Genomic DNA, 22,620 nt, shown 5'->3' with positions numbered 1-22,620 from the left:
TGTGTGTGTGTGTGAGAGAGAGAGAGAGAGAGAGAGACAGGGTCACATCACAGTGGAGTCCGCTGTCTTAACCGTGGCTTGTGTACTGCAAACACATACCAGCTTCATCACTGTGTCTGTCACGCGACTCTGTTCCCCTTTCGGGCTTGAACTGATGGTAAAACTAATGATAATTGTTCACACAATGATTTTATCATTGAAGACCATCTGGTAGATGTATTGTTGTTTGAAGTAGGCATTTATACTACTGTATACCCTAGCCAGTGTTATTTTAGTATTATTGTATATGATATTGATATTATTCAAATTTTAGATTACCTTTTATTTTTATATTTTCAGTTTTAATTTCAATTTGTTTTAAACTCATTTTATGTGACTTAACTTTTTTATATATTTCTATTTAGTTTTAATTTATTTTATTTCAGTTTTAGTAATGTCAAAACTTAATGGTATTTCTGTTAGTTGCTAAGGCAGCATTGCATTTTACTTTGTTTTGAAGTTTATATTTCATCTAATACTGTATTTGTATTTAAATTATCTTTCTTTCAATTGAAAAACATTCAATTCAAACATTTAATTTCAGTTTTAGTTAATAATAATAACACTGTTCGTCTTTGAATGTTATTGGTGGCCTTCCGTAGCATCTGGTCATAAATGTTAAAATTAAGAGGCTTTATTTTGTCAAGAACTAATTTTGAGGTGAAGTAGCCTATTTCTTAGGAAATTGCAGAACTATATAATTCATCGAATGCACTTGAACGATTATCATGAACATGAACGATTATTATATTGTATGAATCAAACTCTCTTGGAATGACCACGCTTTTCCATATATTTTTTTTATTATATTGATGTATATGGGCAGATGAATTGCTTGCAGTAAACAATAACATCTTTATCTTGCTTGCACTCAAGTACAAGATCTCGGAGGAGACTGCTCACGCATTACTGTTGCATTTTGGGATGTCTTTTTCACTCACATTGGTAGTCAGTCTCATTGATTTGTTGCTCATTTGCATAAAGTAAAATTGTTCTAAACTTTGAACATGATTGCATTGCCTCACCATCAGTCGGTTGTGTAAATAGCCATTGAATGACTTCAAGGTGTTTTGACTTTGAAAGGCCTTTAGGAGGATGAGAAAACAACATTGGATCAATATATTACACAAACTCTGGTATTGCTAAGTGGATTGATGAATGGAACTTTGATTCTGAAACTGTACAAATAATTAAAAATTCCTTTAAAAAAAAAAGAGAATTTTAATGGACACCATGAAAAGATCTAAATAATTTACTGTCTTTTTACAGGTTTGTTGATAGCGGAGAGATGTCAGAGTCATTCCCATACAGGACAAAAGGTTTGCATTTTCAGTCGGTTGTGTAAATAGCCATTGAATGACTTCAAGGTGTTTTGACTTTGAAAGGCCTTTAGGAGGATGAGAAAACAACATTGGATCAATATATTACACAAACTCTGGTATTGCTAAGTGGATTGATGAATGGAACTTTGATTCTGAAACTAACTGTACAAATAATTAAAAATTCCTTTAAAAAAAAAAGAGAATTTTAATGGACACCATGAAAAGATCTAAAGAATTTACTGTCTTTTTACAGGTTTGTTGATAGCGGAGAGATGTCAGAGTCATTCCCATACAGGACAAAAGCTCTGTTTGCATTTGAAGATATTGATGGGACAGATGTCTGCTTCTTTGGAATGCATGTGCAAGAATACAGCTCCGACTGCCCTCCACCCAATCAAAGGTTAAAAATAACAAAGACAGACAGTCACACATCTCCAGGCACACACAGAATTTCCCTCATGTGGATAACATTACAAGAGGGTCTGAGAAACACAAGTAACTTAGCAATATCCTCTGTCTCTCTTTCTCTCTATCTCCATGCAGACGTGTGTACATCTCCTACCTTGACAGCGTGCACTTTTTCCAACCCCGTCACCTGAGAACCGGAGTCTATCATGAGATCCTGATTGGATACTTGGAGTATGTTAAAAAAATGGGGTTTGTCACTGGCCACATCTGGGCTTGTCCTCCAAGTGAAGGTGACGACTACATCTTCCACTGCCATCCATCGGATCAGAAGATTCCCAAACCTAAACGCCTACAAGAATGGTACAAGAAGATGCTTGACAAAGCAGTAGCTGAGAGAATTATACACGACTACAAGGTACTGTGACAGCTGTACTTCGGCTGACAATAATTAGCATACTGCACTATAGTCTTTTCCCTTGTTTGGATTGTTGTTGACAGCAATGTGTTATCTATTTGAAGTACTTCGCTAACTATTGCATGTTTCTCCTCACCCAGGACATTTTTAAGCAGGCAACAGAGGATCGTCTGACCAGTGCGAAGGAGCTCCCATATTTTGAGGGTGATTTCTGGCCTAATGTGTTGGAGGAGAGCATTAAAGAGCTGGAACAGGAGGAGGAAGAACGGAAGAGAGAGGAAAACAACACCTCTAGTGAGAGCATTGACGTGAGTGATTGACTCAGATTTGTAACCATTTTGTACTGGGGGAAAAACATACTCAAGTGCCAAAGGAAAACATTTGTTGTGTAAGCTAAGTGACTTTAAAAAGTGCTTCTAGAAAAACTGAACACATCCTTTGGGCTTTTAGACAGCTACTGTGCTTTCTTGTTTCTGACTTGATGGTAAAATTAATTCTAGTGCAGCTGCTTTAATATGTATTCTTAAAATCTAATTATTATAACGTAATGCTTAAGATCAATGTTTTTTGACTGTCTAGGCTACCAAGCGCAAATGCTGCGTAGACGTATGGCCACCATGCAGCGAGCAGGGCAGCCACCACCATGTGGCGGTGGGCCTCCTGGAGGTCTTCCATCCCCCGGCAATAATGGGGCCACAGGTCCTAGCACACCTACTTCGGTCGGTACGCAACCTGCAACCCCTCAGACGCCCACACAGCTGACACCCAACCATACGTCTCTGCCCCAGCCTGGTGTGGGTGGAGTCCCAGCTGGAGCTCCCCAGCAGCCTCCTCAGCATCCCGTCCACCACCAGTTTCAGCAGATGCCAGGTGCAGGCGGAACGATGACCTCACCGCAGCAACAAATGGTTCCTCAACAACCTGTGGGACAACTCTCGCATCCACACAATCAATATGGTCCCCATTCCACAGGTCCCTCCCCAAATCCACAGTCGCAGGGTAAGCCAAGCCTTGGTCCTGCAACTCCTCCTCAACTCCCCAGCAATCCAGGCACAGCACCTATGTCCCAGCAACAGCAACTTTCAGGTCCTCCACCTGCAGCTGTGGAGATAGCCATGAAGATCCAGCAAGTGGCAGATGCACAGCGAAAGATGGCACAGGTTCAGATGCTACAAAGGCAGGCTGTGCAAGCTGGCATGATGCCGCAGCACCATCAGCAGCCACAGGGACAGATGGGAGTAGCCCACCCTGGGATTGGCATGGTAGGGCCACAAGGAATAGCCTCGCAGGCACAAGCATCAGCGAACAGAGTGCAGATGGAGCAGCAGCAAGGATCTCAGGGAATGATGGTCAGAGCTGGGCCCATGCAGCTGCAGCAGCAACCCCAACAGACAGTTGTGCAAGGCCAGATGCCACCGCAAATGCATCTACAGCAGCCGAGAATGAACCCACCACTTCAGCCTCAGCAGCAACAGTGGCCGGGGCAGGGTATGCCAACCCAGCAGAGACCTGCCATGATGGCTCAACCGGGAATGGTCGCAATGCAGCCCCCTCCGCAGCAGCAGCAGCAGCAGCAACAACCACAACCACAACAGCAACAACCACAACAAATGCAACAACAGCAAGCACCCCAAATGCTGAATCGAAACGCCTTGATGAGTATGGTGCAGGCTGGTCTGCAGAGTGGCATAGCAAGTGGGGCAGCAGCTGGAAATCTGCCTCAGGGAGCCCTGCAGGATCTTTTGCGGACCCTGCGATCTCCAAGCTCTCCTCTACAGCAGCAGCAAGTCCTCAATATTCTTCGGTCTAACCCACAACTAATGGCAGCATTTATCAAGCAGCGGGTTCACAAGTATAAAGGAGGTACAGGTGGCCCCGCTGTACCACAGGGTGGGCCAGGACCTATGGGAGGCCAGCCAGTGGGTGTCAGTACTGGGGTGACCCAGCCTGGCATGCACCTTGGACAGGGTGTTAACATGCAGACTCAACTTCCTCAACTCCAACAGCAGCAGCAAATGCAACAGCGGCCGCTATTGCAGCAGCAGCAGCTGCAACAGCAGCATCAGCAGCTGCAACAGCAGCAGCAAGTTGCTGCCTTGCAGCAGCAACAACAACAGCAGCAGCAACAGCAAGGAATTCAGGGTCAGGGGGTTCCAAACATGGCCAACATGAATCCACAGTTTAGAGATCTGGTCATGAGAAGGCAACAGCAACTACAGTTGCAGCAGCAACAACAGCAGCAGCAGCAGCAGCAACAAATAAGTAATCACGCAGCATTCCAACAGCAGCAAGGTTACATGGGTCAGCAGGGTAACATGCAAGTCCCGCCAGGTGGTCAACCGCTACAAGGTGTGCAACCTGGCCAGCAGCAGAGTTTTCCAGGCAACCCTGCGCAACAGCAAGCTGCAGCTGCCTTGCAACAGAGGCTTGCACAGCATCACCAGCTACAGATGCAACAGCAGCAGAATGCGGCATCGCAAGGTCCCGATGTGGGGCACGGAGGAGGTCCACAGCCCACGCAAGGAGGTCCCAGTCTTCAGACATCACAGGCATTATTGCAACAGGCCTTGCATCAGCGTATGCTTCAACAGCAGCAACATCTCAGTGGCACCTCGCTGGCACAGCAGAACAACCCCATGAGCCCGCAGCAGCATCAGATGTCTCAATCGCCCCACTTGCAGGGCCAACAGCTCCCATCCACCCTCAGCAACCAGGTCTGTTCCCCCCAGCCCTCCCCGCGACCCCAGTCCCAGCCACCTCACTCAAGTCCATCCCCGCGCCTGCAACCACAGCCCTCGCCCCACCACATCTCGCCTCAGACCCAAACGGGTTCTCCGCATCCTAGCCACCTTCAGCAGCATCACTCAGGCATGGCTCCACCTCCTCCACCTCCCCAACAGCCACAGCACAACTCTAAGGACCCAAGTGGATTTGGTGCAGATCAGAACACCATGCTGTCTCAGCTCAGTGGCTTGGCAGGACTCCACGGACCTGGAGCTAATGATATGCTGCCCCCTAGTGGCCAGGACCTTGCCATTAACATGAATAACCCTTTAGACATCATATAGCTATTATGGAATTCACAAAACCTCACCAGAGACAGTGTTAGATTTTTTTTTATACTACAAGGATGAGTTTAGTGTTTTTCATCATAAATGCTTTGAAAATGGACCCGCATAGAGAGATAGCAAATAAGTATCGGGGGTGTTTTTTTTTTTCTTTTGCCAGTTGTGTACAAAGAGAGGATTGTTTCTCAGCCTCAGAGAACAAACCACAAGTAATATTTTCAACGTCAGGTCCAGGGGAGTACTTTTCCTTTTTCAAGAGATATTTTTTAAGATTTTAAAAGTGGTATAAAATTATAGCGCAAATGATTAAGGACTTTTTTTATATATTGTTTCACCACGTACCAGTCTCTGTTATGTGTTTTACAGAGTCATATGGAACATTTCAAACGTTGTGATGCCTATATTATTATAATTATCGGAACATCATGCATATCTTCCTTGTAAATGTTGAGTTTTGAATTTTATTTATTCTAGCTTTTTCATTTGTTGTCATGATGGATTTTGTTCATGTGTGTTCCCAGAGACTGCTACAGTTCACATAGAATATATTTTTGTTAATACCTATTAAAATGGGGAGCTATTCCTTTACTTAAGCTGGAGATTTAGGTTATTTAGTATAATATAAATTACAGTGTTGGGGGATCGGGTTTGGTGTGACCTCCGCTGCCCAATGGATCTCATTTCATGCCATTTTGGAAATTCCATTGGACTTCACTTCTTTTGCAACAGGACAAGTTCTTAGACGCACACACCCACCCTCAGAATGTTTGTGCACTCCTTATAAGACTTACTGGATAGTGGAGGTGTCTGTACTGGTTGGATGAAAGTTTTGTGTATATATGTGTGTGTGTGTGTATGTATGTATTGGATGTGGTGCCGGAGTTCTTCTGCTCTCGCCAATATCATATTGAGCAGAGTTTCACATATGAACTGTATGGAGCAGTGAAACGATGGAGAAGGAGAGGCGAGCCACTGATTTGACCATTTTCATCCTCCTTCAGTACCACTCCTACTTTTCCTCCACTTCCAGAATTTTCTTTGCTCTGAACTTTGGGAGTTTTATTTGAATATTTTGTACTGTACAAAGGAAACACAACTGTGGACTTAATACTTTTTTTTTTTTTTTTTTTTTTAATAAAATGAAGATAACAAAATTCATTTATTGGTCATTTGTTTTTGAGGATCATTTAAAGATTGCCATTTTTAACCATTTGCCTTTCTGCTTTAATCTTTTATCTCTTTATTTGACTCAAAAAGATACACTGTCTTCTGGCAGAATGGCAGTGCTCTTGGATTTGGGTTTGTTTGGTTAAATGTGTTAATACGGGCTGTTAGGCTGGTCATAGTTGACTCATCAGCCAGCTGTCATCATCAATGCTGAAGAACCTGTTGCTCCTGCAAATCATCCTAGAGGTGATAAAAGGGAACTGTAGACTGCCCTGGTAAAAGTGTGGCTTTCCCTGAGTGGTTAAAGGGTTAGTTCACCCAGAAATGAAAATGCTGTCATTAATTACTCCTGTCTTTCCAAACCTCTAAGACATTCGTTCATCTTCAGAACACAAATTAAGATATTTATGATGAAATCTGAGAGCTCTCTTTACCCTCCATAGACAGCAAGGGTACTAACCATGGTCAAGGCCCAGAAAGGTAGTAAGGACATCATTATAATAGTCCATGTGACATCAGTGGTTTAACCACAATGTTATGAAGCTACGAGAATACTTTTTGTGTGCTGGAAAACAAAAATATTGACTTCAATTTCTTCATGTCAGAATTCGATGTGCGTTCACGAGAGTACCATGACGCATACGTGTGCAGTCCTCTCTTTACAAACAGGTTCTACGTCAGAGTGCCGGCTCCTGCTTCAGCACCACCACACACATGCGTCATGGTACTCTCGTGAACGTACGTCGAATTGGGATTAATTTTCATTATGGATTTGTTTTTTTTATCCCTTTAAGAATCTTCTTTAGGGCCAGCAAATATGACTTTGTACTATTGGTCTATGATGTTTCATAATTTTTGACTAGTATTTTACAACATTTACCTGATTCAATTGACTATAGAGAATATCATCTTCAGATTCTCCTCCTGGGTTTTTGTGACAATGACTGGCCGACAGTACTTTAGCTGTTTGAGTATTCCAGAGCGTGTAATAAGGATTATTTATTACACTACTCTCTGGAAGACTTCATTAAATACATTTTAAGAAGCTGCCTCACAGTAAAAAAAAAAAAAAGGAACAAAAAGCAGCTTCCTGTCTCATAATTGTGACTATATCTTGTAATTGCAATTCTCCAGTTGCAACAGTTGTAACTTTATATCTCATAATTGCAACGGTTTCTTGTAAATATGACTTAATATTTCATAGTACACAGCAACTGTAACTGTCTTGCAATTGCAGGGTATTAAGTTACAATTGCAAATCACTATATATCAGTATATATTTTAATCTGATGCACAAATTGGCTTACGCACAAAAAATAAATGTCCAAAATAAATTAAAATCACCCACAACTCCCAACAATTTCCATTTATTTGCTGTAAATACAAGCAAAAAAGTGTAGTTGTCACATGTGAGTGCAACAACAGAGCTGACAAGCCAAGTTCAATTATCACCACGACCAATACATGTAATTTAGGCTCGGCTTTGATTTCTGCCATGCTAAAAGCACACCTAAAGCACATGTGTTCAGATGAACAGGATCTACCCCTACGAAAGCGTCCAGTGCATCAGTTGTGAATGTAAACCAATACTGTCTCTTTAAAAATGCACAAAGGCCTCCGAACAGAGCGAAGACAGCTCAGGTGCAGATATGGAAACAAAGCCAGGTGGCCTTTCCTTTTCCCACCTGGTTTGTTTACAGGACAAAAGAGGCGATGGAACAGTAGTTTTGTCTTCGAAGTCGGAACTGAAAAACAGTTTCTCCTCATTGTTATGTCAGTGACTTCGTCAAGTAATTGTCAATGACTGCTGCTGATGGAAAAGTAGTGGTACAGACACAGAGATAAAGTCTTTGCATACAGCATCACTGAATATAATCAGAAATGTCGTCCTTCAACGGTTATTTAACCACAATGACAAACTGAAGAAAACAAATACCTTGTTGATGTCTTTACCTTGTTTAGACAATATCTGCTTCACTACTGCAAACTGTATTATTCACTTGGTCCTGGCTAACTGTACATAAATCTATTGTATGTTCCTGGGTTCCTTTGTCAACTTACACCTAGAGCCCATAGCCACTAAAAAAGCCTTCTGCACTCATGGCCTCTTTGAAGGTGACGGTCAAGGTATTTATCGTCACCTGAGTCACAATGACTTTCCCAGGATGCACTGCGGTGGTGGTGGGAGTCTGCAACTGGTCAATTGGGACCTGTAGTGTTGTTGTGCATTCTGCTGTAACAACAGCATCCATCCCTTCCTTTTCTTTGGTCTCTGACCTGTCTAGCTCGCCCCTTTCACTTACCTCGTCCTGTCTACATTTAGCGCTTGAATGTACCTCGATAACCGAAGGTCTGTCCGGTACTTTGTCAAACACACCTTGCTCGGCTCCTGACTTGGTGCTGTTGTGTAGTGATTGGTCAGTGTTTGTTGTGTCATGTGATACCCGTACAGAGTCCTCATCCCCTGCAGTGTTTGTAACTGGCTCGTTCTCTTGTGTGTTGGTGATTGTACTGTTTACTGTTGCTCCTAAAACTGGACCTGTATCCTCTCTTGGCTTCTCGGCATGGTCAAAAATGGAAGAGCAGTTCTCAGTTTCCTTGATAGTGATTACAGCTTCATGTTCTGCCGAAGAGTTGTACCCCTCCGACATCTCTTGACCTGACGGAAAACGACAGAACGTTCAAGGAAATTGTTCAATAAAAACAGAAAGTTATTTAGTGACCTTAAATTCGTTCCAAACACATATGAACTACTTTGCTTCAAGATATGTCAAAAAACTTTTAGCCTCAATAATCTTCACTGACTTAAAACCTGCTGTGATGCATATTTAAAAGCAAGTTTGAATGTACTCGAATGCAAAAGGGCCTTCGAAAAGCTACAGCAGAAAGGAAGATTTTGGTGAATAACTATAAATATCACTTTGTTTCTACCGTGTAACTTCAAAAGAATTGGAAATGCTTGAGTCGTATGGACTACTTTGTGAAATGTATTTTATAAAATGACAAGCAAATCGACCTGGGCTGCGTTTCCCAAACGCATCGTAAGCCCAAATAGATTGTAGAAACCATTGGCACCAATGGTCTCCACAATCTACTTAGGCTTATGATGATTTTGGGAAACACAGCTCTGAAAATCTCACGTCACGTTTGGTTTTACATCAATGACGATCAATCGCAAGACGTAAGAACCAATGTTCAACATCTCTGACATCAAACATGACAACTAAATGTCTTAAAATGGCAAGTTTAAATGTATTTGAATGAGATTCGAGTGCTATAATGGAGGGTTAAATAGATTTTCGACTATTTAAATGAGTCATTCCTCACACAAAAGGTGAAATGGCTTCAGAAGACTTTCGATTTTTGGCAAATTTCGTATGGGATGCATTTATGGTGTGTTTTTGGTCCAGTTTTTATGTTTGATGGTCATTCACTTTCATTGTATGAAAGAGAGTTACTAAAACAAAACTACTTATAGCGTTTTGCAGAGGACAAAGTATCATTGGAATGACATGCTACATTGTCATTTTTGGGAGAATTTTCACAGCTGAGTATTTCTCAGTCACATTAAACACGTGTTGGCCAGTTGTCACAGTGATTCAGAGATATCTGGCATGATTTTTCATAATGGCCCTCATGACCCCTGAATATGTTCTTCGCAGAGTATCTTAGCAACAGTTGTCGCATTGATGCCACACAACACCTACCACTTGGAATGTCCTGGTGCACTTCTGTTGTGTTTTCTTCGTTTGTTCTCATCTTCTTCGCCTTTTTCTTCTGCTCATCTTCCTCGTCTCCATCCCACTCTTTCTCTGAGTCTTTTGGAAGAAGTGGATGTCGTCTTGGTTGTTGGAATGGTTTGATGTCATTCATGAGTTTGGACCTGCACGGTCTGTTCTTGCGTTTCTCTATGCGCTGGCAGCGCCGCCCATTCTGGTCTATTTCTGTCCCCATGGAGCGGGTGAGTGGCAGACGTATTCTATGGGTGGATTTACCTAGAACCTTGTGTTTACTTCGCAGGTCCATTGGGTAGAGGTTCTGTTGGAAAGTTGAGATTATGCAGTGTTTATCAGATGTTGCATATACTGGCTAGGTTAGATTGCTCTTTCTGAAATACTGGAGTGTCTTCACAACTTCTGCGGTACATTATCTTGCAATCTAGATTGCTCCATTGATGCACTTACAGAGAACTGTTCTGAACCATGTCAGAAAGTCAAGTACAGTACCCTGTGGATGCTAAGTTCAGATCCTGGGACATTTTAGTCCATCAGATCTCTTTTATTATGTGTATCAGATTGTTGGATATATGATCTATGAATCGATATAAAATCTTTGGCCTAGGTACTTATTGTTACAGAAGCTGCATACTCATAACACAACAGCTGGATGAGGCTTCAAATATTTCAAGTCAGCCGCCGATCGGTTTGCGCGGCGTCGCATGAAGTCGAACGCACCTATTGTCTTAGGGAAAATAATGCAGAGTTTGTGCATTACAGTAAAACAAAATCATCATAATCACTTCAGTTTCATACTGGACATCAAAATAGTGAAGAGATAACTCATACCCGCAGAATAACTTGACGGGGTCTCAAGCCTTTCCTCTTATAAGCCAGAGCTCTTTCCTTCTCCTCTCTGTTAGAAAGAGAGAGATATGCAAAGGAATGGGGAGATGGAAAGGAAAGATCCCGTTGCCTCCAGCCTATTCATCTCCCCACCAGTAACCGAATGTTCCCCGAGTGTGACTTACTTTTCTTCATAGGCGAGGACAAGACGAGGGTCCAATATGTTGTCTTCTGGTTCCCAGGTGCTGTACCTGACAGTCACACAGACAGTCCCAAACAGATCATTGGAGCAGCACATGGCTAAAAGAGTTTCAAGCTCAGATCATTTTTTGCCCCGAAATTCAAATGTACAATCTACAGTAATTTTCGGCTTATACATTTTCTTCAAATAGTTCAGAGGTACTTTTTGTTTGAAAACCAATAAGCTGCAAAAAAACGTTTTTTTTTTTGATGACAGTATTTAATGTTATGCCTTAGACCAAATAATAAACAAACAAACATTGTATTAAATAAATACATAAATAACAACAATGGGAATTGTTAGTAAAGTAATGTTGCAATGCACATCATCTTTATGCTCCTAACATTAGGGCTCATTATCTTCATGCAAAATACAATTTGTTATTTTTTCTTTGATATTAATTAAATATGATCAGGACGTGATCTTAACAAGTTTTGTGAGATTCAGCCATATAAAATACATGACATGAGCGAAAATAATAATATGATGCTGTGTTTTTATCCATTATATCTAATTTTCTCATGTTTAACCTAATCTTTTTGGGGGCTGGTGAAACGCGACCTTAACATGCTTTTGTGGGATTCACCCACATATTGTGTCCTTGTTGTAGGTTGTATTTTGTCTTTGATAAAATGACTGTTTTTCCAATCTTACATGAGAACTTACTTAGGCGGCCATCCTTGCCACTTTAGCAGATATTCCACATTTCCCTGAAATGAGAAAGAGAAAGAAATAAAAGAAGTCACTTTCACTTTTAAAGTTGAGAGGGAGACATACGTCACCATTCTATCCTCAACAAACCCATGATACAAAACATCCCACAGATTTTTTGAAAAAGCAAGCCTGTCTCTTTAAGATGTCAGCGCTCAGTAGTATTTTGACATCAAAGATTATGCAGGAGGAAAACAGCGCTGCGTTCGCGAATGTTACGGCGCGTGATGTCATAGAGGGGTGAGCTCGCGAGTTCCATTAAAAAAAAACGGCGAGTTTCAGGAACATTCATGGGATGGAAATAGGTGGGGCCATGGAAACGCGTAAACAACTCGTTTTGTGCAACGTGTGGCGCTGTGAAGGTCCCCCCCCCTCACGCTCGAGCGTACGAAACGAAACCCGCGTGCACATGCAGCGTTAGTCATCATCAGCATCACTAGCTATTAGTGTACATCTGGCTGTAAGTTATACCACAGACAACATAATAAATAAATAACACAAACACCTACCAAATAGATACTTGCTCGTGGGTGCTCTATTAATAAACATGACCTGTTTTATTTATCGCTATTTAAACATCTTTAATCTTGTTTATTCTGCCGTTGGTCTTAACCGTAGGTCTTAACTGGTCCGATTATTTGGACAACTACGCGGATGTTACACGCATCACCCTTGACCCTGCGCGCGTACAAATAAACTGCGCGTAGCCACTAAACGCGGCGATTTTCCGAGCGAAACGCGATGATGACGACACGCGCGCTGTTCTCACACACCCCCTCAATCTATAGCGCTCGCGATTCAAGCGCCAGACCTTAGAAAAATTCACAAACTTCGGACAATAACATACAAGTTACCGCAGTGTTTTGCACACGAAGAGCCATGCAACGAAAAAGTTCGGAAATGTTACGCAAGCTTAGGTATTATTCACTCGTGAGTCATTCCTGAACTGGCAACAGAAGAAAACTGTGCGGACTTCGGAGGTAATAATCATTTCAAAACAGAAAGTAAACCGTGTGCGCAAAATATATTGCATTAAAGCAACTGACCGAAGTGCATTTTATATGCAGCACCAGCAACGTCCTTACCTTTCTTATTCTCTTCTTCGTTATTGACTCCACAGCAAACACTTGCTCTCCTATTGATGACAGCTCCATGTTCATGAGATCATCCAGTGCAGCAAACAGAGTTTCTTATCTCTCCCGTTCTTCCTCTTCAGGTGATGAAATGTCGCTTAACTATTCTGCGTAGACTCTTAGAGTGTTTTTCTTTTAGGATTTAAAGCCACCGGTACTCTTGGTGCACCCTCAGGTCCGCCGCTGTTCCAGCTCTCTCTGAGTTTTAAAATCTGCGACACATGCACTCACTGGCTTGGCGCGTGCACGCCGTACGCGCTCGCGCTCACCCACTTCTCCGTCTATGGCAAGCCGTGTTTACATGTATTCTTTTAAAGAGTGTCTATTATTGTTACATTTTTATTTACTAGTTAGTTGTCTAATGGTGGCTAGTCTTCTTTTTTAGTGTCACTAGTTAGTACATGTTCATTTTTTAACATTATATTTCTCTAGCTACCAGTAATATTGCAGTTGTTATTAGATGGCTACTAGTTCTTCACTAGTTTTAATGTGTAGACTTGATGATAATTTATAGTTCAATTAAAAAATTACTACAGTAGTCAACATTTGAAGTGGATCAAAAAAAGTTAATCAAAGTTGTCCTAAAACACGAACACATTTTGGTTTTAGGATTTAGGACAACTTTGATGAAAGGTTTTGATCTACTTCAAATGTTGACTAGTATAGTTAGTATAGCTGGTATACACACTAATAATTCTACTATTTGCCACTTAATTTTTTTTTTTTGGGGTAAAAATCTTTTACACTTAAAAATACTGAGTAAATTTTAAAGCAGTGAAATCAATTGTAATATACCGGAGTAAATTTAAGTAAAAAAATAAGTAGATCTACGTAACTACATTTGGTACCATGACAAATAAAACTGAGTAGACCCATAAGTTAAGGTAAAGTAAAAAAAAAAAAAAAAGATAAATAAAAAGATTTATTTTAAGCTCAACATCAGACGTTTCCTCCATGCGAAAAGACTGATGCGAGACTAGTTTAGATGACTGACATTGTGTCCCTGTATTTAGCTTAGCATAAAATTATTTATATCACAATAACGATTTTATAGATTAAATAAAACATACACCAACATGTATTTCACCAAAGAAATGCACCAAACCGTCATCACTAAGAGCTGCTCTCTGAAGAGAATAAAAAAAGCAATTAAAGTTTTTATTGCATCCAACTTACTCAATTTTTTAAGTTTTTGTTAAAGATGAATAATATCAATTTGAAATAAGTAATGATTGTGATTCCTGATATGGATCAGAATAATTTCTCCATTCTCAAATATATTGAAATTTAACACAAATATTAAGTATATTTGAACAATTAAATGGGTAGACTTGAGGAGACTTTAGAGTTCAATTAAAAGTGAAAAATTTAACAAAATAATCTGAACCATAGATCACCAGAACAGAAAAGATTTGAATTTTGTTGAATAGAATAGAATAAATATTTGGCACGATTTGAGTAACTAGCAAGGCAATAAAGTAAACTAAAGTACTATAATACATTTATACATTTTGACAGACACTTCTGTCAAGAACGACTTAGCCTACATTAGATATTATTTTAAGTTGCAATCAAAAATAAGTAGAATAGATACTAGTTTGTTTTAAAGAAAGAATGTTAAAATGCAGGGCCGTCGCTAGTGGGATGAAAGGTGGTGATGATTATAGGGGCCCACGGCTGAGGGGGGGCCCCCCGGCGATTTCAACCGACTGCCGGAGGCCAGCATAAAAAGACGGCCTGCGCGTCGTCACTAAAGCTTATCAATTGCATGTGTTTTAAGCCTTGCCAATTTAAACATTCAAAACAGTTTAAAGCATTCAAACACAAGACGCGGAAAAACTCAACTGAGTGTTTGCGCGCCGAGTTCGGTGCACACACAGAGTCTCACAGTCTCATGGACAGCAACACCGAACCAAGCTCTTTTTCGCTTCCGCCCGCACCTGAACAAACAAATACACCTTGCCAGTTTAAACATACAAACACAAAAAGACATGAAAAGCTTAATTCTGCACCCGCACGCTGTTCTGTGCTCACGCAGAGAGCCGCGTCTCACAGTCCTTGAACACTGAATTGAGTTTTGTCTACTCTTGCTCTTGAAACGACACATACATACAAAATTGTCACAATACCTGTCTATGCGAGTATCCTCGAAAAAATGGTCAGTTATGTCTTAAGTGAAAGTAAACAGTTGAGAAAGAAATCGAATGTGTATCATTATATTGGATGTATTGTCTCTTAAAGTGACCGCGCCTAATTTACTAGCTGCTTTCAGTGTCTTTAATGTTAATCCAAAAAATTAAATGGGAGAAAATCACTCATTGCTCTTTATTGAATTACTTTGTAGTTTTAACAATAATTAATTTATATTTAATTTATACAGTGAAGACTACGCAATGCTATTTACATTTGATTATTCAGTTTCTGTACCTGGACACCTACAAACTTGAAAAAAATTTATTTGTATATTTGTTTATTTGTTCCATTTACACAATTTCAAACAGGGCCCACAGGTACAACCTGCCCTCAAACCCCAGCTACGGCACTGTTAAAATGGCTTGCCAAACTCCGTTCGTCCCTTTAGCTCTGCACCGAGCACGATTCGCCACGAGAGTTCGCGCGCGCTGAGGAAGGAGCGCGACTGTTTTTGCCAAGAAATGGAAATGAAAGACGGGAAAAGGTGGTCTCTCTCTGAGCGATAAAGACGTATTAGAACGATGAGTCACTTTTGAGATATACGAGAATATCGGGTCATTTCAGAGTAGTATGATGTAAAGCCCTGTATATAGTAACGTGATCTACACATGCACATACACCTAGAACATAATGAAAGTACTTAAATAGTGTTTTCCGAGAAATGCGCCCAATAACACTCATAATTAGTCCTTCCCGGAAAATGCGCCAACAGAATTCCACATAAAGTTCCGCAGATTTCCAGGGAATTCCAGCGCCCCTCGTGTACAGTTCTACACACCTCTGCGTGCTGCTGTGATCAGTGTTTTGGTTTATTCGATGTACTTACCAAATTAAAATCATATCGACATAATTCCGCTGATTTTCACCCACAATCAACGCAGATAATGTGAGAAGGTGAAATTAATGCACAAAGACCGTGAAAGGAGGACTGAAATCAGTAGGCTATTACTGACAATGAGTAATATGCAGGCATGGCAAGCAGATATAACGCAATGCCTGAAGTTAAGCGTTTCCCTTAAAAATAATTATTAAGAAAACGCTTAACGTGGCTTAAAGTATTAAGATAAGTGATATCGGAAACCCAAATTCAGTATAGGCTACTTAGTTGACGATATATAGGTAGGCTACAGCATGCAGGCAAACAGATGAACCCAGAATATAAAGGCGCTTATGGTCCTTCTCATTATAATGTGGGAAACGGTTAACGTTATCTTTTTTGTGTTGCGTTCATATTCGGGGTTCACCTTCTTGCCTGTATATAGTGTGAATTATCAATCAAAAAAGTTGTGTAGCCTACCGAATTTTGTCCTCCGATATCATTGTTTTATAGGCTACACTAGCCTAAATCACGTTGACGTTAAGCTTTTAGAATGTTTCGCGCAAAACCACGAAGATCAATAATTATATGAAAAAATGTAGCCTACCGTATGTTTACCACAAAGGATTTTACTATCGGATTGTTCAACCTTTGAAATGTAAAGATACTCAATAAGACGCATCTAGCCTATATCCCATAGAAACCCAACTAACAGGGAACGTTCTCAGAACGTTTTGGGAAGGTTCCTCTCAAACTTCTGAATAAACATTCTTTCAGTAACGTCAACAGAACGTTTATTCAAAGTTGTTCTTTAATAATGTTCTCAAAATGTTAGCACACACACACAAAAAATATATATATAGCCTACATCGTCCACGGAACGTTTTTTTCTGAAACATTTTAGCTGGATGTTCGTTTAACATTTTTCAAATGTTACCTATTTAAGAATGTGTAGAATGTGTTCCCATAATGTTTGCAAAATAATAAAATGGAATGTTCCCTTAAGTTTCGCATAAAAAAAAAAGAAAGTTTTTAAAAGAAGAAAAGGAGAGATTTTTTTAATAGCTTTTTGGGAATTTGTTTTTAAACATTATTTTGTTAGACGTTCTTTTTAAGTTACTTTATTTCAAAATAAGCACTATAAAAACTTTTATTCCGAGTTCATGTGAAGGCTTTGGCTCATCTCTTCTCAGATCTTTTTAACATATATTAAGTCAAAGCTTATCTCAAAAATAGTTAGCCTATAAGTTAAGAATTGAGAACTAGGCCTATAAATTTGTCAAGCTGCAACCAATAAAAAATATGGATGAAGAACGGTAACAGAACAGGACGACAGGTTAAACTTAAAACCAACACACACTGAAATTACAGTTTTATTTGTCGGGGGCATTTAATGTGTTTACAATGCCGTGAGGTAAACGCTTGCACATGCGATAGATGGCGCTGTTGTGCCATCGAATTAATGCGCTTCTTCACTGGAGACTCGGAGCTTTGATGTATTCTTTACTCAGATCCTCCTAATGCCATCGATTCTTCAAAAGTCCGATATAGAGACACTGTTTTAGAAATTTCAAAACTGAGATTTCAGACTGTCGCGATCATTTGAGGATCTTAAGGCCGTGTAACTGCAGTGTATCGCCGCAGACAGGCTATAGTCAGCCGCAGTCAGCCTCCAGCATCACAAACATGGATCAAAACGACTCGACGTTTGGAGTGCAGCTCTTCATTTATGATCTGTCGAGGGGAATGGCCCGACAGCTCAGCCCGATAATGTTAGGTGAGTGATGCAGTATATCTTTACCGTTATATTGGTGAGGGCCGCGAAATTTCCAATCCTACCATGAAGAAGGTTTAGCTCATTTATATTAGCCCACTGTTGCCTGGTAATCTTCCAATGACGAATCTTGGCTACTGAATATTAATGAGCTGATTCTAACGTTGATTGGCAACCTTCCAATGACGACTTAGTTCATGATTATTAATAATGTAATACTGACGTTGCGTCGTTACTATCCAATAGCGAATAGCTTGCTTATGAATATTTAAAAGATGCCGTCACTGTACTAGGATTTGTAAATTCACGTCCGATTACAACTGATCGACGAAAACACTTTTATCAACAAAATCTTTTATTCACATAACCCTGACATCTATATTAATCGAGACCAGTTTATCTGGTACTCTCAGTTATCTAGAATTATTTATAAAGAACAAACTGTTTAAGAACATGATGTTCTTTATTATGATTAATCGTGTCACGTGCTGAAGGTAGCAATGGTTAACAAGGTTCATTAAATGTAACTACTTGAATGGTTCAAACCATAACAGTCCTAATATTATGTAATAGTAATAATAAAGATAATTTATAACGTATGAGGAACATATGTAATATCTCTAATTCTATAATTGTATGATTTCTAAAAACATTCTTTCTTACAGGAAAACAGCTTGATGGGATTTGGTAAGTGAATTACTACTATTTAATATCTACTTATTATAGATTATGGGTAAAACCGTTTATGCATAAATAAGTTAAATATATAAATCTCTAGTTATATAACTATATGCTTTTCTTGTATGATCATGTCAACACAGGCACACATCTATAGTGGTCTACGGAGAGGAATTCTTCTATGGTGGTGCCGGGATCTCTAGTTGCCCACCGGTAAAATCTCAACCCATTACGACACTCAAGATAGGACAAGCACTTCAAAACATAGCCCCAAAATATACTCCGTGTACTTCATGTTGTGCTGTTTGTGAGCCCTCAGTTTACATGTTTATTGCCATTCATGTGAAGCTTTGAACATCTTAGCACATTGGCCCTGCAACATAATTGTCCTTAAGAGGTACATTTATTCTAGGGCGGCTACAAGGACAGTATGTAGCAAGCACACTGTGTATGAGTGTTTACAGGGCGGGACGATGCTCGGACCTCCAGACACAGTGGTGGAGCTGGGAAACACTGAGGTGACAGAGGAGATCTTTATGGATTATCTGTCCTCACTTGGAGAAACAACATATAGGTGAGTGTATCTTTGACGGTTGTTTATAGTATTCCTTTCTTCAGGTATAAGGTCTTTATAAAGTTTTTGTACTGTACAAACATGTGCTTTATATGCATTGCTTGCATTTTGTAGGGCTCTGAAATCTCTTGTCTCTATCTCTCTCTGCAGTGGTGACAAGTACAGATTGTTTGAACACAACTGTAACACGTTCACTAATGAGGTGGCCCAGTTTCTCACTGGCAATAAAATTCCCTCCTATATCACAGATCTGCCCTCTGAAGTGCTCTCCACGTGAGTATGCTAAACATAAACCTGCTCACATACATGCTTACGTATTTCAAGAAGATTTCCAGTGTTATTTTTACTTCCACTTGATAGGTAAGTATTTAGTGACTAATAGCTAATAGCTATAAATAAATAGCTGTGAATAAAACATATTCATGAATAAACAAGGTTATTGGAGTACGTTTTACAAGAATATTCAATGTGTTAAATGAATCTTTATTGTCAAAAGCTACTGTTTGGCAAAAGTATAAATACAAAACAAAATTGATGCATTATGGTAATATAACTTTGAGGAGAAAGTGCTTAAATGTACAGAAAATAATGTGGGAAATCTTAAAGAGACACCCTCATGTCGTTCCAAACCTGTGTGACTTGTATTTTGTGAAACAATACATATTTTATATAATGATTTTATCCATACAATTAAAGGAATAGTTCGCCCAAAAATGAAATTTTGCTGAAAATGTACTCTCCCTCAGGGCGTCCAAGATGTAGATGAGTTTGTTTCTTCATTGGAACAGATTTGGAGAAATGTATCATTACATCACTTGCCCAACAATGGATCCTCTGCAGTGAATGGGTGCCGTCAGAATGAGAGTCCAAACAGCTGATAAATGCAACATAAAAATCCACAAGTAATCCACACCACTCCAGTCCATCCAATTAATGTCTTGTAAAGTGAAAAGCTGCCAAAAATGAAATTTTGCTGAAAATGTACTCTCCCTCAGGGCGTCCAAGATGTAGATGAGTTTGTTTCTTCATTGGAACAGATTTGGAGAAATGTATCATTACATCACTTGCCCAACAATGGATCCTCTGCAGTGAATGGGTGCCGTCAGAATGAGAGTCCAAACAGCTGATAAATGCAACACAAAAATCCACAAGTAATCCACACCACTCCAGTCCATCCAATTAATGTCTTGTAAAGTGAAAAGCTGTGTTTGTAAGAAACAAACTCAGCATTAAGGCATTTTAACTATCACTTCTGGTCAAAATACTAGTCCATAATCCATAATAACAGCAGTGAAAAAGTCCATCACCTGTTGCTCTCTCACATCAAAATCCACCAACATATTTGTTTAGAATTGTTTTGGCTTGTAAACAATGCTTGATCTGTGCATATTTCTCTGCTGATTCAGACAAAATGACTTTTTTAATAGAGAAAGCAAGATTATGGATAGAGGACTATTTTAGCCGGAAGCAATGGTTTGATGTTAAAAACATCTTGATGAATTGGCTTCTTACAAACATGCAATGTTTCGCTTCACAAGACATTAACTGATGGACAGGAGGGGTGTGGATTACTTGTGGATTATTGTGATGTTTTTATCAGCTGTTTGGACTCATTTTGACGGCACCCATTCACTGCAGAGGATCCATTGGTGATGTAAATTACTCTAAATCTGTTCCGATGAAGAAACATCCGAACTCATCTACATCCTGGATGACCAGAAAGTACGTACATTTTCAGGAAATGTTTATTTTTTTGGGTCAAAAGGGTCCAAAACAACATTGGATTCCACTGACTTTCATTGTATAGACAACAGGCACTAAGACATTTTTTAAAATTTCATAGAGGTTCTGTGTCTTTACCGTGAATAACAAAATTTTCATTTTTGGATGAACTATCCATGTAATGGTCCTAAAAATAGGCTTAATTTTTATCTATTGATTTTGTAGTGAGATGTGACCTTGACCATGTTTTTGTGAGATTCACCCATTCGTGATTGTATAACTGTGATGTTCTCTCATTTTCAACTGCCACATTTCCAATGCTGAAAATTTATGTAAGAAGATCTGTGTGATTTTCACTGTACTTTATGCTCTCTTTCTCTCTCAGGCCATTTGGTCAGGTGTTGCGGCCAATCCTGGACTCGATACATATTGCCCCTCCAGGCGGAAACGTGATCAGCAGCCAAAATAATCATAGCTAGATCAGCTTTGTAATCTCTCTCTCACACACACACCTACACACGCAATAATTCACACATACGCTGTTTATACACACATTTGCCCTGTTGTAAATGAAGTTGGCTCATAACACCTCGTTCAAGAGCACTGAACAAATTTTCATCAATTCTGGTCCATATTCACAGTTGCCCAGATAGTTTCATGCACAAGGTCCCAGGTCATTCTTTCCAGATCACTGATGGTTCATATTTTTCAGTGTTGAGTTCTTGGTTTCTATGGTTTTCATTTTAATATGCATCTTTACTTTGTATCTCTACAGCCCACCACATGCAAAGGTCATTTGTTGTTTGTTGATGACAATACAACTTTTTTTTCCTGTTGTTAGTTTTTATTCCTTTCACATAATTTCATGCTGTTTGTTTCCCCAATAATATGTCTGTTGATATGTATTAATATTGGCAAGCCAAAAAGTTGAAAGACTATCTTTAATTTTATTCTTAACATATATTTATTTATTTTTGTGAGTGACTTTGTGACAAAGAAGCACATGTTCTATAATATGACTTGCATTCTGAAGAAATGACTAAATGTGAACGAATGGACCATGATACATGTGGCTCAGATTCAGAGAGAAATATATGTATCTGTGCCTTTGTCATGGCAGCTTGGGCACAAGTAACATTTTAATCGGAATTAAACCGTAAAGTACAAATTATTTATACACGTTATGCCTAAGGTTGGTGTTGTCTCTTCCATTTATTTAACCAGCTGAATGCTTTTATATATGCTTTATGCTCATTTTTATTTTCATGAAAGGAAAGTTTGCTGCTGTTGTCAGTGTTATATGGTTGAATGTGTCTTTGTTATTGGTATTTATTAACATATTCCTATTTTAAATTGGTTTATTTATTGAGCACAAGTGATAATGTAATATTCAGAGATGTTTGATGAAAGACTATTGCCACTCTTATTTTGTTCTCATGCTGTTGTCATGGTCAAATAGTTGCTGCAGACCCTAAACTGCACTGATTGTTTTGAGCTTTATACTCATGTTTTAATGGAAGTCATCTCATTAAAGAACCAGCACTGAGTCTACATAAAGATGTGCGTGTGTGTGTTCTTATCCTCACTTTTCTGCAATCTAAACATAGACAAAGTACACGACACTACATGTAAAAATGTATAAATCCAGTCTTTCTTTGAAATTGACAGTTCACAATACAAGAAATAAAACAACTAAAAAACAGAACTGTAGGTCCACTGATAAAAAAGATGTATATATATATATATATATAGACACACACACACAAATCTAAAAATAATAGCATGAAACCACTGAT

General features: G+C 39.5%; 4 protein-coding genes across 6 annotated transcripts in view; 3 read left to right on the top strand and 1 right to left on the bottom strand.

Annotated features, from left to right (window-relative positions):
- The window catches only part of LOC107748789 (histone acetyltransferase p300-like), a 40,654-nt gene extending 37,892 nt beyond the window's left edge, over positions 1–2,762 (top strand). Inside the window, exons 25-28 of the mRNA XM_016563742.1 lie at positions 1,309–1,358; positions 1,665–1,761; positions 1,905–2,184; positions 2,325–2,762. Of these exons, the coding sequence (XP_016419228.1) occupies positions 1,309–1,358; positions 1,665–1,761; positions 1,905–2,184; positions 2,325–2,504 (607 nt within the window). The 3' untranslated portion in view covers positions 2,505–2,762. The remainder of the gene's footprint in view (positions 1–1,308; positions 1,359–1,664; positions 1,762–1,904; positions 2,185–2,324) is intronic.
- Positions 2,745–5,487, top strand: LOC107748805 (histone acetyltransferase p300-like). Its single transcript, XM_016563764.1, has 2 exons — positions 2,745–3,764; positions 3,795–5,487. The coding sequence occupies exons 1-2, from the start codon at positions 2,745–2,747 to the stop codon at positions 5,250–5,252; spliced, it is 2,478 nt and encodes an 825-aa protein (XP_016419250.1). The 3' UTR covers positions 5,253–5,487.
- A 2,292-nt stretch (positions 5,488–7,779) lies between these two features.
- Positions 7,780–13,104, bottom strand: LOC107748788 (chromobox protein homolog 8-like). 2 transcript variants are annotated; one of them, XM_016563740.1, is made up of 6 exons: positions 13,019–13,104; positions 11,889–11,932; positions 11,167–11,232; positions 10,985–11,051; positions 10,127–10,457; positions 7,780–9,078 (listed from the first exon to the last, which is right to left on the bottom strand). In XM_016563740.1, the coding sequence occupies exons 1-6, from the start codon at positions 13,091–13,093 to the stop codon at positions 8,483–8,485; spliced, it is 1,179 nt and encodes a 392-aa protein (XP_016419226.1). In that variant the 5' UTR covers positions 13,094–13,104; the 3' UTR covers positions 7,780–8,482. The 2 variants fall into 2 exon arrangements, with proteins under 2 accessions (XP_016419226.1, XP_016419227.1); XM_016563741.1 differs by having other exon boundaries at positions 11,167–11,281; positions 13,019–13,100.
- Positions 13,105–17,465: 4,361 nt separating this feature from the next.
- Positions 17,466–22,367, top strand: LOC107748787 (desumoylating isopeptidase 1-like). 2 transcript variants are annotated; one of them, XM_016563738.1, is made up of 6 exons: positions 17,466–17,853; positions 18,516–18,537; positions 18,672–18,741; positions 18,993–19,102; positions 19,253–19,375; positions 21,210–22,367. In XM_016563738.1, the coding sequence occupies exons 1-6, from the start codon at positions 17,763–17,765 to the stop codon at positions 21,301–21,303; spliced, it is 510 nt and encodes a 169-aa protein (XP_016419224.1). In that variant the 5' UTR covers positions 17,466–17,762; the 3' UTR covers positions 21,304–22,367. The 2 variants fall into 2 exon arrangements, with proteins under 2 accessions (XP_016419224.1, XP_016419225.1); XM_016563739.1 differs by lacking the exons at positions 17,466–17,853; positions 18,516–18,537 and having other exon boundaries at positions 18,671–18,741; positions 18,941–19,102.
- Positions 22,368–22,620: the final 253 nt, after the last annotated feature.

Source organism: Sinocyclocheilus rhinocerous, unplaced genomic scaffold (genome assembly GCF_001515625.1).
Source record: "Sinocyclocheilus rhinocerous isolate Xijiao unplaced genomic scaffold, SAMN03320098_v1.1 scaffold950, whole genome shotgun sequence".
In the NCBI taxonomy this organism is placed as follows: Eukaryota; Metazoa; Chordata; class Actinopteri; order Cypriniformes; family Cyprinidae; genus Sinocyclocheilus; species Sinocyclocheilus rhinocerous.
This window is presented reverse-complemented; position numbering and strand designations above follow the sequence as displayed.